The sequence below is a fragment of the Pteropus alecto genome, unplaced genomic scaffold (genome assembly GCF_000325575.1).
Source record: "Pteropus alecto unplaced genomic scaffold, ASM32557v1 scaffold8, whole genome shotgun sequence".
NCBI classification, from domain to species: Eukaryota; Metazoa; Chordata; class Mammalia; order Chiroptera; family Pteropodidae; genus Pteropus; species Pteropus alecto.
Window position 1 is genome coordinate 4,759,115 of NW_006494609.1, and position 17,711 is coordinate 4,776,825.

A 17,711-nucleotide genomic window follows, 5' to 3' on the forward strand; every position below is an offset into this window, starting at 1 on the left:
GATGAAAATGAGAGTTGGGTGAGGTGAAGGTAGAGCATTAAGTAGGCCACATTGGCCATGTTAAGGAGAGCCACAGAAAGCCTTTCCAGCTGATTTCATCACAACCTACAGGACAACTCAGGCTCACCTTGTCCAGGAAGCCTCCCTGGACACTCCAGATTGGGTTCAGTGCCCCTTGTCTGTGAGTCCTGCCACTGGCAGCCTGTCTCACACACAATGAACATTACAATTGCTTCTTAGCCAAGGCCTTTCTCACTTCTCTTCTAGAATGAGGTTGATGAGGGGGAAAAACACATCTCATTCTCCTTAGGACCTCCCACCCTGCAGGAAAGAATAAGTGAGGGCTATAAGAGATGAGGGGTGGATAAGATTGCTGACACTCAGAGAAGGCTGCCTGGAGGAAGCAGAGTCAAGCTGGGCCTGACAGTGGAACATTCTTATCGGGGGAGGATCAGGAAGCCTTTCCACAAATGGAGGGAGCAAAGAAATCGAAGTCTTTTTTTTTTTTTTTTAGGCTTTTTTTTTTTTTTAGGTTGACCTCACGCAAGGACCTTGTCATCTTACAATCTCTTATTTTTTAATATTTTTATGCCTACAGCACCTGCTATTCCTAGGTGGTCTCCCATCCAAGTACTAACCAGGCCCGACCCTGCTTAGCTTCCCAGATCAGACGGGATCAGACTTGTTCAGGGTGGCATGGCCCTGAAAGCCAAGACTTTTGAGGGGACAAGGGCCATCCATCTGCTAGAGCTGAGACTTCTTGTAGGGAGGTGGAGGTAGTAAGACTGGAGGGGTCCCTGGGGCCAAGGGGGGGGCTCTTCCTGGAGCAGGCCAGGAGCCAGGAGCTTAGATATCAGAAGGAATAGGGAGCCATGCAAAAGCTCAGGCCTTGGCTTCAGACCTCCATCCCCATCTTGCCTCACCACTGCTGGCTGTGTGGCCCTGGGCAGGCTCCTCACCCTCTCCATGCCTGAGCACCCTCATCTGTAAAATGAGGACAGTCATCACTGCTACCCCGACAGGCTATTGGGGGCCAGGTGATGTGATAACTGTAAACACATTTCATAACCTGGGAGAAAGTGCACACTGGGCCTCCACCAGGCACCTCAGAGACAATGCCCAGGCCGGGCCCATTTCAAGGCCCCCAGCCCCACTCCAGGAAGCTCCTGTTTCTCCTTTGTTCCCTTCCCCATAGGAGTCTAGGTTTAGACCACCCCTCAAGATGGCTATAGGGTCCTCAGTGGCCACCATCTTCTACCGATTGATTGGGAGTGGAGTGGGAAGAAGAGAGGGGCTGAGTAAGTGGCATAGCAGGCTGGCCTCTGCTTGCCCAACTGAGAGCTATGCTGCGGGAGGCCACAGAACCTTCGCCCTGATCAATGCATCTAGTTCTCAATGCTGTGGTCAACACCATACCACGTCTGCCAGGAGGAGTTATTGATCTGGGGAGGGAGGGTGCCTCTGGCTTCTGGACCAACCCCCAGGGGTGTGGTGGCTACTTTGGCCCACACGATGCAAGACCAAGCCTTGATCTTCCTGTACCTGGCCCAGCCAGACTCTGTAAAGAAGGAAGGCAGAGGCTGCATCAGATTCAGGCCTTGAATCTTCTTTCTGAGTAGGCAGAAACCAATGGGCTACTTCACCCCATGAGCAAGCTTGAGTGAGAGCTGGTCAGAATAAGGGCACTTGAAGAGGGAAGAAGGATTTGATGCAGAAGGAAAAAGAGAAACTGATCATATGCATGCCTAGAAACATCAAGCTTTCCTTTCTAAATATGACTTGTTCTAATTATAAACAATAATACATGCTCATATTAAATATTCAAATTCAGAATAAGTTTTTTAAAAAACCACTGTCAGTACATAGTCCCACCACCCAGAGAAAACTGGTCGTTTTTTTCTACAGGCATAATTTTATTTGTTATTCTTTCTTTCCTTTTTTTATTTTTAGAATTGAGATCATCTAGTTTAACAACATTATATTCTGCTGTTCTTACTTTTTGTCTTTTTAATACGAGCAGAGAGTTACCCCTTCTCCTGATGTCTCCTGAGTCACTGCCCAGCTCCCAGGGACCTGGGTATGAGTGACGTCCCCACAGCTGTCTCTCCCTCCTGCCTCCAGCTCCATTGGGGCACTATTTTGGCTGCTTGCTGACTTGGAGCCATGGGCAGAAAGGTGGGGGCCCCTGAGTCAGGGTCTTCAGGGCAAGAAAAAGGACCTTCCTGGCAAGGAGAGAGGTCCCAGAGGCGAGATGGGTGAGGGGAAAGCCCACATACTCAGCTCCCAGCCCAGGTAAAGACGACCACCTTCTCCCCTTGCTGCACGCCTGCTCCCTCTGCCACCTGCAGCCTCTCCTCCCCTTTAGTGGGAAGTCTCTTAAATGCAGTACAACCCTGGGAGCCTGTCTTCCCGTACCCCAGAAATACATCCCTCCTGGAATGAGCAAAGCAGCTTTCTCCCCAGCTGTGGCTTCAGAGGCCTCATGATGTGGTGGAGCCAGACACTTAGATTCTAGTCCTGCCTCTGTCTCTCTCCAGTTGTAACTTTAGGCCAGTTACTTAACCTCTTTGAGCCTCAGTTTCTCTGCCTGCAAAATGGGGACACTGATATCCACCTCTTAGGCTGCTACCTCTTAGCTTGCTCGTGAGGTGTAAATGATGGTCAGTGGGATGACCATAAGAAGGCACCCGTACCATGCCTGACTCATCACAAGGTCCACATCTTCTTCCTCTTTCTTCTCCTGAGACCGCCTCAGGGGCTGTGCCCACTGGGGCCTGGAGTACATTCCCAGAATTTCCTGTCAGCATTTACTTTTCTCCATTTAGCTTCTGTCTTCAGCCCGGGGGCATCATTCCTAGAGGGGGTTGGGGAGTCAGATGGCCTGGGCTCAGGTCCCACAGCTCACCAGCTGCCTGACCTGAGCTAGATACTTAACCTCTCTGTGCCTGAGATTCCTCATCCATAAGATAGGATAATAATGGAACCTACCTGTTCTTTGTACAGGAAGAAAAAACTCTAAGAACTTTAAAGAACACTAAGAGCTTTAAACCAAACAATTTAATGCAGGGAATTACATGCTCACAAAATCACCAGAAGGGTTAAAATCTGTGTCTTCAGAACAGAGCAGAAATGACCCACCAGACAAACCTCAGCCATAGCCAGGATGGGACCGCTGCAGCCTCACAGGCAAGCCAGGAGTCAGGAGCCTCTGCAGCCTGACCCACTATTGCCTCTAGCTCCTCACCGCCCACCCCCTCCAGGAATTAGAGACTGGGGCATTGATCTGCTGCAAAGAACTTCCTCTCCTCAGCATTGCTTGTCAGCAGAACATAACCCAAATAGCAGGAAGATGGCTTCCTCCTCCCTTCCACCTTATAAATCTATCTCCAGTGCCTCTAATTAATGGAACCCGGTCTGTATTCAGAACTCCAGCTGCAAGGGAGTGTTGGAAATGTAGTTTTTAGCTTTCTAGCTTCTGCAATATAAGAAGGCACACTAGAGGTGGGAATGGATGCTAAAGGCCATTGACTGTATCCAGCATATAATTTGATAGGTGCATTAAGAAAGTTGGCAAAGTGCCTGGCACATAGAACTCTTTCAGTACATGTCAGTTGTTGTTATTATTTTGGGGCTGGGGCACTAGCGGGCACTATAGGGCCTTGCCCACAGAACCCTGGCAAAGAGAAGCAGCTGCAGAGCTGTGGTGCTGTCCGTGGTGCTGAGCATCCTTCTGTTGGTCCCAGCTACTGGCTGCCTTATTTTAATGAGCCAGATGGCAAGGTGGAACCCCAATATATTCACCCTATGCTAGGACTTCAAAGGTACATGAGGGGACCATTTAAGGGCCATTCTGAAGGAAAGCTGACCTCAGTCCTAGGAAGAAAATGGCAAAGGCAACAACCAACATGTGTGGTACTCCTAATTTAGAAAAATGTCTCCATGTACCAGCTTTAACTGTCACAAGCATCTGGTGTAGGCAGGGTGGACATAATTATATCCATTTTATGGAAGAGAAAACTGAGCAGCAAGAGGTTAAGTCTCAGTTAATAAGTAATAGAGCCAGATTCACACCAATCTCCTGCCCCAAAATCATATGCTCCTTCCACTCCATGCTGTGACTTGGGAGGGAAGACTTGGTCACCAACAAAGTGCAAAAATAAGTGTGTGCAAATGTATGCAAATTATCCACATTTTGTTATTTCCTGCCCCTGAGTGTAGCCCTGGATAAAGGACCACGTATCTTTCATTGAGGTCTGCCACATGCCGGTCATTGTGGGAGAACCACCATGACATGGGCCCTGCTGTCAAGGAACCCATCAGTTTTCTGGGGAACTGGCAGTTTATGTGCGCAAAAACATGAGAGAATGACGCCAGGCAGTAGCAGCAAAGGCCAGCTGTGTAAAGAGGGTGGAGACAATGTTTGGACTGGGCTGCTCATTGGAGGAAGCCTTCAGGGAATAGGATTTGAGATGGACCCAGGGGCTATGAATGCCGATGAGACCAAGGCCTCAGTCTAGCCCAGGAGGAAGTGGCCCAAGCTCAGTCAGGGCAGGGCAAACAGCTCTAACGGACATGAGGAGAGGACAGAGGGCAGGCATGATGCCTCATGAAGAGATGGCCAAGGGAGAAATGTAAGAGCTTGGAGATTCAAGTGAAGAGGTGGTGTGGGCCTCTTAGACCTGCTACCAACTTTCCAGACTCAGAATGAGCTGGGAAGGGGGATGGCAGATCTCCTGAGAAGAGAATATAAAGACAGGTCTTATGAGGTGCCCCACTGCAATATGATTTAAGGGGCACTGTGCTACCATCCTTTATCTTCAAATATCCTCATCCTTCCTGCTTATTTTGGGGGAGTCAGAAAACATTTTAAATTCTTAAGAACTCATATTTAGATGTAAATAACCCTGGAAATCTTAAGCTGGTGTTTCTCTGTCTTGGCTGCACATAATAATTGGCTGGAGGTTTTCATTCTTAGAATCCGGAAAGGGTTGTGAGAATATCTGGATCTACTTACACCTAGGCGATTCCAGGCTCTCCCACCTCGAGCTGAGGAGTTACTGATCCAAGCCAGAGAGCACTGAATGGGGATCCAAAAACCCCAAGATCTGATCTCAAATCCACCACTCTCCCCAGCCTTAGGCAACTCTCTTAGCCGGCCGGCAACCCAGTTTCTTCATATGTTAAGTTGGGCAAACCATCTTTCTCTGTGAAGACATACAGAGATTGAGACTTGAGGGCAGCTTAGAGCAAGGAAGGGCTCAGTGACACGAAGATGCATGGCCAGCTGGCATGGCAGGTGAGGAAGGACATTAACCAGAACCCTCATTATGGTAACACCCTCCCCTCCTCCCTTTCTTCCAAAGGACTGACCTCCTAGCAGTGAGAGTGAACCGGGGCCACTGACTGATGTCCTGGAAGGGATCGGGGGCTGGGCAGGTCTGAGAACAGAAGTCATGGAAGGGGATATGAGGAAAAACCCAGAGCAGAAAGGGAAGTGGGAGGGCGTGCCTATGGCCAGGAACTCCGGTTTGTTTTTCTAAGGTCCGGAACCATGAGAAATAATATTTCCTGTTGATAACAAAAAGGTGATGAATTATTGAAGAGACTGAGAAGGTCAGATAGTGGGAGGTGGGGCAGGTGCTATGGCTTTGTGCATTCTGTGGGGGATAGGGTTGGGGGAGGAGGTGGAGGTTGCTCCCCACCTACAGCTTCTTTTCCTAGGACGTGGCTTATGACTATAGAGATTTGCTTCTCCCAATAAAAATACAGTCCCTATGAACCAGCCCTTGAGAGGTCAGGGGGATGGTGGAGTAGAGTAAGCTCTGGGCAGTGTTAAGAAATACAGGCTGTATGGCTGGATGTGTCTCTGAGACATCTGGAATCCTAGCTCCAGCCTGGCCCTCAGCGACCTCCCACCAAAATTACAGACGAGAGGCCCAGAAAAGGGACGGCGTCTGCCCAAGGCCGCACAGGTAGCCCAGAGCCCGGCTCTCCTGGGATCCCTCAGTCCATAGCACTTGCCACTGCACTACTCCGAAAGGCTAGGAATGAGTCTGTCCCTGGACTACGACTTGAGTGAGTTCATTCCCTTCCTCTGCCCCCTGACCAGCGCTGCTAGCCCAGCAGAGGCCCAGAGTGTCCAGGAAGTAGCAGAGCAGAGGCTTACGAACTGCTCAGGTTTAAGGGCTAGCTCTGCTCTGTATAGCACCATGACCTTGGGCAAGTTATTTACCTCTCTGGTCCTCAGTTTTCCATCTATGGATGATTCCAGTACTTGTGAGGATTAAATGAGCTGATACAATAAATGTTAGCCATTAATAAGATTGTCCCCTCCCCCTAGGGCTTCCTGGACCACCCTAGCTTTAGGATTTAGGTTCCCCACACTGAAGACTTGCCCTTGAGGTGGGGAATGGGGAGCAAAGTGCTGGCCAGACTAGTTAGGATGGCAGGAGCTGAAACTGGGCCGTGTTTGGAAGGAGGGGTATGAGCGATGGCTCAGAGGAGTAATAAAGACAAAGCGAGTTCTTTTCAAAGCCTTTACCCATTTGCCAAGGAAAACTTTGCCCAGGCCTAGGGCTACTAAACCTCCAGCTTTTACCACTAGAGATTGGGATGGGGAAAGAAATAGAAGGGGAAGGAGGCCACTTGTTCCCCCATCAGAGAAGACGCGCAGCTGAGGAAGGGACCTGAGAATCCTGACTCATCAGCCGTCATTACCACACTCTCTCTCACTGCCCCCTTTTGGCCCCAGAAGCAAGGCTGACATTTGCTTTTCATGCGTAGGAAGAACAGAGGCAACAGGCTGCAGTTTGTGGGGTATCGGACAGTCCCTTCCCATACTCCACATCTCTCCTCTCGCCTGTTTCGGAACAGAGTAGCTGGAAGGAGACTGGGAGTGTTTCAGTCTGAGCCCCTCCCCACCATCTCACAAACTGATGATGATGATGACAGTACTGGCTAATATTGAGCACGTATCGACCTCAAGCGCGGTGTGAAAGGCTTTATGTGAATTATCTTATTTCATGTCCACGATGACCCTGTGAGGCAATACTGTTGTTATCATCCCCACTTTCAAGAGGTGGAAACGGAGGCTCAGAGATGTGAAGTCGCTGTCCAAGGTCACACAGCTAGCAAGGGTGGATCCGGGATTTAAGCCCTGACAGTCTGCTCCAGAGAGCCCAGTTCTCCCTGATGCCCTGAACAGTCTCCCTATGCTCTGCTGTGAAATTCATGACAAAGAGAGGAGACCCCTGAGGCCCCTTCGTCAGGCTGGTTTGTGCCCCTGCTCTGCGTTCCTTCACTCTACTCCAGATTTCAAGTTTCATTCTTTCCAGTGTGGCGCTTGTGACTCGACAAAGCTTTCTGCCCCTCTTCTTCATACCCAAGAGCTAGCTTTCCCTCCAGAAAGAAGGCAGGTCCAGGCATGGTTTAGGGATGAAGAAAAAAAGGCTTGGCTGTTCTAGGTTTCCAAGGCAACAGTCTCCCTCATTACTGTCTCTGCTTGTTCCCTAGAAAGCAGAAGAAGTTGGTGAGGTGGGGGTCAGGCTCTCTTTTCTCTTCTCCTTCTTCACTTCCCATTTGAAAGCCTGTACCCAACCCAACCCTGCTGTGTAGATTCCACCCCACTGCAAGCTTAGAGGCCTGGACCTTGTTGCTGGGGGGTCTTCATGGGCAGAGCAGCAACCTGGGCCAGGTCTCCTAACAGCTGTCCTCTCCCCAAATCCCAAAGGCTGTGAACTCCCCAAAGAAGACCTCATGTTTCTAACTCCACAGTTTACAAAGGGCCTGGAAATAGTAGATACTCAACAAATTCTTGTTGAAGGGGTGAATAAAAAAAATTAAAGAAAAAACCAGTGATCTATCCTACATGCTAGCCACAGTATTCATCTTCACTTTCCCACAATGCCATGCTCAGTCTCCCTTCTGGGTCTCGGCCAAGATGGTTCCCTCTGCCCACACTTCTCTACCACACTACGCAGATTTCAGCACTTCCTCGTGGTTCACTTTGGAGGTCACTTCCTTGCAGAAGCTTCTTTGACTGCTCCAGAGTGGGCCCTTCCTATAGATCCCTTTACCTGGGCTATCAAAGTGTGCAGTGGTATGTGCATTGCACGCTTGCCTGTCTTCCCTAGTGAGTCCAGGAGCCTCATACAAGTGGGAACCAGTCTGCCAGGCCTCCAGAGCCCAGCATGATGCCTGGTTCAGAGTAGGTATTCAACTCTTTGTGGAGAGAAGGAAGGAAAGGAGGGAAGGAAGGAGAGAGGGAGGGCGTAAAGGAAGAATGCTTTTGGAATGAGAGAGAATGAGGGAGTGGGAGCTGAGTGGAAAAGAGCAGCATCCAGAACTCAAACCTTCTTCTTAGAGCCAGATGAGTGCCTAGAGCTTTTCACACCCAGGACCCCCTGCCCTTCCCTCATCACACATAGTATTAACTGAATAATAACAACAACCACAAGTCCTTGGTTGTGCAGCAGTTCACCAAGCGCTTGCACATCCTTGACCTGGTTCCAATCCCCAGACAGACTTGAAAGCCTTTCACCTCATCATAAAGGTGAGGAATCAACGGATGATGCTGGAAAAACTGAATAACCACATGCCAGAAGATGAACTTAGATCTTTCTCTCACGCTAAATGTAAAAATCAACTCAAAATGGATCCTAGACTTCAATGTAAGAGTTAAATTATAAGACTTTAAGGAGAAAACCTGAAGAAAAAAATTTTAAAACCTTCAGTCAGGCAAAGATTTCTTAGATACGACACCAAAAGTATGAACCATAAAAGAAAATTTGGTAAATTGGATGTTGTTGGAATTTAAAACTTTGGTGCTTCAAAAGATACCATGAAAATAATTAAACGGCAAGCAATAGACTGGGAAGAAGCTATCTGCAAAACACAAATGTGATAGAGGATGAGCTTCTGGAGCCCAAGATGAGGAAAGGGGCCCTGAGGGATGTTGCTGCCAGCGGAGACGGCCTGGGTCCCTAAGTCTCTTGTTCTCTCCACTGCATTTGTTCTTTTGCAGCAGCCCGGTAGCTGAGTGGAGCCTCAGGGCCTGAGTTGCACCATCGTTGGAGAACTGACTCAGGTAGGAAATCTCACCAAGGCATTCAGACTCACCAGATTTGCATCCCTCCTCAGTTCCCACCTGATTTCTCGGTGCGGGCTCCCCCCAGTGGCCACCAGTAACTGTAGCTTCCTGCTGCTGCTGACCGACAGCAGGAGATGGCTGGCTGGATGCCTGCCCCATCCCCCAAGAGATCCATGAAATGACATCAGTGCTACGCTGACCCTCTGGCAGAAGCCTTACTGTTAAAACATACCGTGTTCAATGTAAACTACTATAATTTTACATTTAGTTAAAAATGTTAGCCTAAATGAGCTAACCAGTGACCTAGTTATAACAAAACAGTGAGCAGCCTGGGCAGAAAGAGAGAGGAGCAGAAAGTAGGGAAAATTAAGACAGGCAAGAAGCTCCCTGCTCCTGTTAGATGGTAATTTAGAGGGAAGGAGAGTGCGTTTTGTGCTCTTTCCTTTTTCCAAAGCTGATCTCATTATGTCTTTTTTCTCTATTTTTCGTGAGCTGGAGCAGGAGCCCCAGACTCCCAGGCCGCCTCCCGACTCCTGCATGCCAGTCCCTTTACCTTTATTCCCTCTCCATCCCCACCTCCCTCCCCACCCCAGATCCTAAAACCATTCCACTCTGCGCCATCCACTCTTCATTTTTCAGACATCGTGATACTTCCTGTGCTCCACGACTGACATGCCTTAACACTCTTATCCCTCTTAACAGCACGGTGAAGCTGGTACTACTTGCTAACACCGCCCCCATTTTACAGATGAATAGAGACATGGAGACCTGAAATAGCTTGGTTGAAGTCGCTCACTCTCTCAGCGAGTAGGTGTTGGAGCTGGCATTCTGTGCTACAGAGCCCAGGATGCTCTGAAACACCCCCCAGGTCCTCGGTGCCCCACCTTCCCACTGGGAACTGAAACCAGAGTCTCCCCAGGACCACACTTCCCTTACCGCCCTCTCAGAGAGTGGCTTATGCTGCTCCCCCATCAGCACCAGCCTGGGGGCGGGAGAAACTTCCTTCTTGCTCCTCTATGCAATTTCCAGGCTCCTCTCCCCGCCTGCTGAAATGCCTGTCTTGGACCAGTGGTGTCTGCCTACACATCCCTCTCCCCATCTTTGTTAGGGACATTGACTAATTTCCCCGGGGCACTCCCCTTTTTCCCGAAAAGGTTCAATTCTTGCCTTACTGTCAGGCTAGGACCGTTCCTGTTTTCATTCTTACTGATTTCAGTTTCCACATATTCATAGAGATGATCCTTCCAACACTCTTGCCTTGACTTCTCAGCCCCTCACTCCATGGTCATGCCCTAGACATTATCACTACCAATAACTGCAATTCCTTCTTAGTCTCAATGTCATCCAACTCATTTTCCAACAGCGATTTCCTATCTATCAGCTCATGACCTCTAGTACTGGTCTGGAACTCCAACGCCTTTCACCGTTCCTCACCCATCTCATGTCCCATTTCTCTCCTTACCTAGCTCAAACGCCATGTCTAATTAAAATTACTCCCTTGCATACATCTTCAACCTTCTTGTCTCATTCTCATACTTGGGAAAACCTCTGCCCTGGTTAAACCTAGTTGTCCGCCTCTTCCACATTGGTAACCTCACAGATAAATACGGCTAGGGGAAATGCATCGGAGTCTGGCTGCTCTTGTAAATCCAACACCGTGATCCTCAATGGGCCTTCTGTGCTGCCCAGCAATTCTGCTACATTCTCCTAATCTATTTACTAGATCACTCCTCTAGATTTCTATTTCTACCTTTTTTCCTGTCCTCGAACATCCCATATCTGCCCACCACCAGCATCGCACACTCACTTGAGACCTTCTTCCTTTCACTGAGAAAGTAGAAGCAATGAGGAGAGTGTGTCCATAAGCTCCGGCAGCACACCTGCCTCCCCTCCTGCTGCTAGGGGTCAGCTATTGGGCTCTGGGCAAAGGCCAGCTTCTCCACTTGTACACTAGTTCCCCACACTTCCCACATCCTCCCATGGCTCCAGCGAGTCCCCCATCTCTCCTACATCACCAGATTTTCATTTCCTGCTGGATCATTCCTATCAGCATACCACGTGCTGCTATTCTCCCCATTCTAACCACTTCTTCCTCTGGTTCCTCTTTGAATGAATGAATTGGCCACGCCCACTGGCTCCAAGCCCTCGCCTCTCATTCTCTCTTATAGCGATTCAGTCTGGCCACCAAATAACCTCCACGTTATTTCAACTCTGCTAATTCTCAGTTGCCATCTTACTTGGCCACATTAACACAACTGATCCCTCCCTTTTCCTAAAATCATTTTCTTTCTTGGCTTCCAGGGCACCCCCCTCCTTCCTCACTGGCTTCTCTTCCCAATTCCTTTCTCTGTCTCCTGCTCATCTGCCTCGCCTCTCTGCATGGGAACATCCTCACGCTCAGATCTTGAACCTCACTATACTTGCTCCTTCAGTGACGCTGGTGATGCCCGCATTTATGTCTCCAGTCTCTCCTCTGAACTAAAGGCTCGACATAGCTACCCACCTGCTTGGCATCTCCCCTTGGCACGTCCAAACCCAAATCTCGATCCCCACGACCACCCTGCACTTCCCAGCCTACGCGTCCTGTCTTTCCTATCCAATAACAGCACCTGGATTTTTCCTGCTTCTCAGGCCAAAAACAGAGTCATCCTGAGCTCCTCTCTCTCACACTCCTCATGTGATCTGTCAGCAAACCTTGTTGGCTTCACATTCAAAATACTTCTGATATCTGACTACTTCTCACCACCCCCATTGCTTCCATCCCGGTGCAGGCTGCCATTCTCTTATCTAGATTGGTACAGTTTCCTCCTAACTGACCTCTCTGCTTCTACTTCTCTGTTCGTTCTCAATACAAGGTTCAACGTGATCCCTTTAATACTAACTTGTTTCATGTCATTCCTTGACTCGATACCTCCAACCCTGCCCATGCCCTTCTCTCTCCCCTGTCCAGCCACCCTGGCTCACTTGCTCTTCCTCAGTGCTCCAGATAAGCGTGCACCCCCGGGCCATTTGCTCTGCCTGAAATGCCCTTTCTCTGGTAGCTATATGGTTTGCTCCTTCTCTTCAAGCCTTTGCTCAAATGGCATCGTCTCGGTGCGGCCTTCCCCAATCATGCTCTCTACAATTCTAATCTCACCCTCACCTCTGCGCTGCTTCTTCCCACCAGAATCCCATGAGGGAGGGATATTATTTGTCTTGTTCACTGATGCATCATCAGTATTAGTCTGGCAGAAGGCAATTGTTCACTAAATATTTGTTGAATGAATAAATGAATGAACCTACTTTTCTTGAATGAGAATGAAGAGTTTCTAGGATGAGATGAGGCCTGGAGCCAAAAGGAACGATCTTTTAAAATCATAACAACTTTGCAGCTAAGTCCAAGAAGCTACCAGTTGCCTCCAATTTTCATTCACGCTTTCTCACTCTTATCCATGCCTGAAGAATATTCATCCAGTGACCTGGAGCCTTGCATTTGAGTCTTCTCAGAATGCTCAAGATCACTGGATTGGCTCAGATCCCTGGACGGGTGCTGGTCTCCCAGTTCAAGATCAATGTTAGGTAGTGACGTTTACTGAGTCACTGCTACATGAGAGGCACTCTCCATCCTCACCTAATTTAGTTTTAGGAGCTACAGCCTCTCCTAGGTACTGCATCCGAGAATCATAGGATGTTAGAGGTGATCAGCAGTGAGCACCATCAGCACAGGCATCTTGTGAATGCACTGGCTCCATCCTCTAAATGGAATGTTTCCACTCTGAGACCTGACCCACCTTTGTGAAGTTTGTTCATTTATATACAAGAAAAGCTTCACCAAGGTAGAATTAGAAAGACCATTTAGATGTTCATTTTACCATTATTTTTCTAAATGAATCAAGTGGTATGAAATACAAATGCTCCCAGGCTATCTGAGCAATTCTACCATCACGGCCCTGGGTTTGAGGAATCTGTTCCCTTACAGGGTATGGCTGTGTGTCATCTCAAGGCCACCCACCTGCCTTGACCAGTTATAAGCTGGCAGTGGGCACTGGGCCTGATGTGCACTCAGCGCACCTCCCTCCAGCTTCCTGAGAGGGCTCCTGCATTTTGCAAAGTGAGAGAGATTGAATCACGTCTGACCTGGACACCCCTCTGTTCACCAGGGGACCTTGAAGGATGGCTGTCACACCAGGCAACCTGAATGTGGCCGAAAAGACACAGAACATGTCGGTGAATGAGTGCTTCCAGTCTCACAGCACCGTCCTGCAGGGGCAGCCCTTCGGCGGTGTGCCCACCGTGCTGTTTCTCAACATCGTCCTGTGGGTGGTGAGTCCTGGGCACTGCGGCGGGCAGACCATAATGTCTCAGCGGGGGCAGGCAGTCAGACTTTCACAAGTGCTGCAACAGGGGCCCAACTGTTCAAATGGACACCAGCCACAGTGATAGGGACTCCCTGAATGACAGTCTCTCCCAGGACGGCCCCCGGTTGGTGGGCCTTGGGGAAGAAGGGGCTGGGAGAACAAGCAGAATTCCCAAGATTCTCTTCCATGCGCCATCGTCCAAAGGCCCGGCTGGCCAGTGCCCTTGGGCCTCCCTTCTCTCTCCCCTTGCTGATCTCTGCAAGGAGTGTCTTGTCTGATAGTTCTAAGCATGGCACCAGCACTTTCATTCAGCAAACTCCGAACACTCACGCCGTGCCAGGAAGCGGCTGGACCCTGGGAATGCAGAGTTGAAAAAGACATGGCCCCTACCCTGACAGAGGTGGCCACACAGTGGGGGACCCCTTAGGGACCTCAGGGAACAAGGTCTCTCTTGGGGGAATGCAGGGGCCAGCCTAGGGGAAGGCGTCATTAGCTCTCTTGCCCCATATCGCCTCTCCTGGCCTGTAGCTCATCGTTTTGGTTTACTCCTTCCTCCGGAAAGCCGCGTGGGACTATGGGCGCCTGGCTCTGCTGATCCACAATGACAGGTGAGGAGAGGCTGGGGGTCAGGACGAGAGCTGTTTGCTCTTTGGGGGATGTGCTGCACCCAGGACACTGCTCTGATCAGTGCCCAAGCTACGGCAGGTATCGCGCGCGTCATCGCCCATCCCTGCACCTGCTCTGACCCTCCTCACACAAAGGTGACTTGGAGGGCAGCCATCTCTGGGCACGAGGCCACTGTTTTCTCAGACCTCAGACTTGCTGGATCTCGTGACTCCCAAGATGCGTTGGGCACCTGGCAACAGGGGTGATTACTGTCCTGAACCAGAGCTGTGTGTTCAGCAAATGAACTGAGGTGTCTCTGCTGCTGGGCAAGAGGCCACGGCAGCCCTTGGCCCAGGCAGCAGGAGAGAGGGCAAGGCAGGCACCTGAAGGCTTTTCTCTCCTTTTCCGCCTCCCTGCTGCTTTTCCTGCCTGGCAGCCTGACCTCCCTGATCTATGGGGAGCAGAGTGAGAAGACGTCTCCCTCGGATGTTTCTCTGGAGATGGAACACAAGGATAAGGTGAGTGCTGGGGCAGGTCTGGGCCAGGGCGGGGTGGCGGTGAGGGTCCTGGCTCTGGGCAGGCAGCTCTGGTGTGTGCAGGAAGGAGCATGCTCATAATCAGAGGCTTTACAGTCAGCCAGACACAACCACTTCTAGCAATGTGACTACACAAATTCCTCAGCCTTGCCAGGCCTCAATTCCCCATCGGATATATGGAGATATTAACCATACCTACCTCCTAGGGTGCCAAGGATGTGTTAACTAATTCTAATATTCCAAAGGGATTTTAAAAGCTAATTTGTCTCTTCCTCAAATCTCCAACCCTCTCACTGCCCCCAGGCTCACACTGAGCCAAGCACTCACCTTCCCCTTCTCAGGCAGGGACCCCCCAACCTCCTGCCACCCAATCTACTCCTTGGAGCCCAGTCTTCTCCCCCTTTTCCCCTTGAATGCCATTCCTCCACCTGGGCTTGTTTGTTCATTCAGCCAGCTGCTTGGAGCACTTACTGTGTGCTAGTCACTGGTCTGGAGGCTGGGCACTGGGCAGTGAATAAAACAAACCAAGTCCTCCTTCATGACACTTTCTTCCTGGGTGAGAGACACCCAGACAGGTGCATGTAGGACAGTGATAAGTGCGTGAAGGAAATAGGGGACAAGGAAGGCACTCAAAGCAACTGAGCGGAGCTGAAGTATTACAGACGGTGGTCGGGATGGCCTTGGGCAGAAGATGACGTATGAGTGGGGACCTGAATGCAGAGAGGGAGGGAGGCGTGAGACGTCCCTTGCCTACCACCCTTCCCACAGCTGCCCGTGTCCCTCTGCCCTGTTACAGCTAATCTCTTGAAAGGGCATCTGGGCTCACTGTCTCCATTTTCACACCTCCCGCTCCTCAACCCCCGCAAATATGGCGTTCACCCCCATCATTTCACATATGGTGAATATCTTCAGACAGCCCCCAAGGTCATCAGCAGTTCCATGCCATGAATCTCAGTGGACTTTCCTCAGGTCTCGTCTGATCTCTCAGAAAGGGCTGACCCTGTAGACCAGGGGTCCCCAACCCCCAGGCCTTAGACTGATACCTGTCTGGGGCACGTTAGGAACCGGGCCGCACAGCAGGAAGCAAGTGGCAGGAGAGCGAGCAAAGCTTCACCTGTCTTTGCAGCCGCTCCCCAGCGCGAGCATCACCGCCTCAGCTCCACCGGAGACCATCAGGCGTTAGAGTCTCATAGGAGCACCGGTCTCTGGTACCGGAAAGGTTGGAGACATTGCTAGAACTTCTTTCCATCTTGACCAGGCTCTTCCAGTTGCTGCTTTTGACATCACGCCCTCTGGGTGTCCCTTCTACGTCACTGTCTGTTCCTCCCCTGTGCCCTTTGCAGGCCCCTATTCCACACCTGGAGTTTCCCACAGCTGATCCCAGACCCGCCCCCTCTCTCTCTCCACTCTCTCTCCCTGGCCATGTCATCCACAATCACGACTTCAATTGCCACCTCTACACGGATTCCTCCTAAATTTCTGTCTCTAGTTAAACCTTCCTCTGGACTCCAGTCCCATTTATCCAAGACCTTCAAATAATCTCCACATGTATATTGTAAAGGCATTTCAGATTTAACATGTCCAAAACATGCCATGATCTCCTTCCGCCTCCACCTGTCCCTAGGTCCCTGGTCTCAGACTCTTCCCGCCATCCGCCAGCTGGGCCTCCCTTGTTCTTGCCCACTCTCCTGGGCACGGCCAGTTCATGGTTAAGTTGGGTGACTTTTACCTTTTCAGTTTTGTTTCTCCCTACCTTTCCCACCATCCCCCAGTTCAGGCCTCACTTGGATGACTGCAGTAGCCTCTAGCTGATCTCTGTAGGTCCACGCTTGCCCCCTACCTCATCCAGAGCAATCTCTGAATGTGGATAACCCATTCAATGGCTCCCTAATGTCCTTGGAATAAATTTCAAATGACTTGGTCTCATGGTTTGGCCTCTTGCTCACCTGTGAGTCTATTTTTCTCCTCTGAACTCTCCACCCCCGGCCCATTAGCCATCTTTTAGATCCTCCTTCCCTCTGCAGGGCCTTTCCCCTTCTCCTCCCTCTCCCGCTTCCCCACTGGCCCCTCTTTACGCTAACACGCACACGCTTTGTTCAGATTCCCGCAAAAGCTCCACTTCCCCAGGGAGCCCTATTCACCCCTTCCGGGTCCAGATCTTTTATAATATGCTCATGGAAAATGCATCCTTTTTCTTCAATGCTCTTAACACGGTCTGTAATGATATATCTGCACAGTCGGTCTAGTGTGTCTCCTTCCCCTGGCGAAAGCAGGTACTGACCAGGCGTCTTCACTGCTGTCCCAGTACCCAGGCTAGCCGGTCGTGTAATTAGAATCTGACACAGGATTGTTGGATCCAGTGAGTGAGCAGAACCATATTCCTTCCATTGCTGTCCATCCGGGAGACCAGGTCCTTCTACTTGCCAAGATCTGCCCCCATCAGAGTGGGGAACCTCAGACAGGTTCTTCTTTTATAGAACAAGGACAGTCATACCTCCCTTGCAAGGTGGCCCTCGGGTTTATTTTTAGAAACATCGCTTTGGTTGACTTTTCAATTTTCATACAATGACAAAAAAATAATTTTATTTAAAAACTGTCTAAGAAATCATTTTGGCAGGTGAGAGGCCGTCAAACTGAAGAGAGTGGAAATTAGACAAGGAGAGAGAACACAGTGAGGCAGGCCCCGAAGTGCTCCAGGGCACTTGGATAATGGGTCCAAGCCAGGCCGACTGGTATGGGAAGCAAACGGGTCTCACCAGAGTGCTTAGGGCCAGTCACAGCAGCTGTCAGTGCCCCATGCGGTGGAATGGGGAGGATGAGGCCACGAAGATAGGTCCAGTGAACTGACCACCGTCACTTGGTCTTGTCAGCTGAGCTGGCCCCTGGGAACTTGTGGCCATTTTCTATAGGGGTGGGGAGAAGAAGGGAACTGGTATCTGCATCTTAGACCTACTGTGCATCTGGTAAATTTTCTGAATGGTTTATGTCTTTCGGAGCTACAATGTACATGCATGCATGCGTGCGTGCGTGCGTGTGTGTGTGTGTGTGTGTGTGTGTTTGTAAGAAAGAGAGAGAGAGAGACAGAGAGATGGGTTCACACATGCTCACTTACACATCTCTGTCTTTATGATTTTTGTGGGTACA

The 17,711-nt window shown here is 50.2% G+C and overlaps 1 protein-coding gene and 1 pseudogene across 1 annotated transcript in view; one reads left to right on the plus strand and one right to left on the minus strand.

Moving 5' to 3' along the window:
• Positions 1–589: 589 nt before the first annotated feature.
• On the minus strand, positions 590–708 carry LOC112473843 (annotated as a pseudogene).
• Positions 709–13,240: 12,532 nt separating this feature from the next.
• TMEM63C (transmembrane protein 63C) overlaps positions 13,241–17,711 on the plus strand; it is a 32,959-nt gene continuing 28,488 nt past the window's right edge. Inside the window, exons 1-3 of the mRNA XM_006925476.1 lie at positions 13,241–13,390; positions 13,954–14,033; positions 14,468–14,549. Of these exons, the coding sequence (XP_006925538.1) occupies positions 13,241–13,390; positions 13,954–14,033; positions 14,468–14,549 (312 nt within the window). The remainder of the gene's footprint in view (positions 13,391–13,953; positions 14,034–14,467; positions 14,550–17,711) is intronic.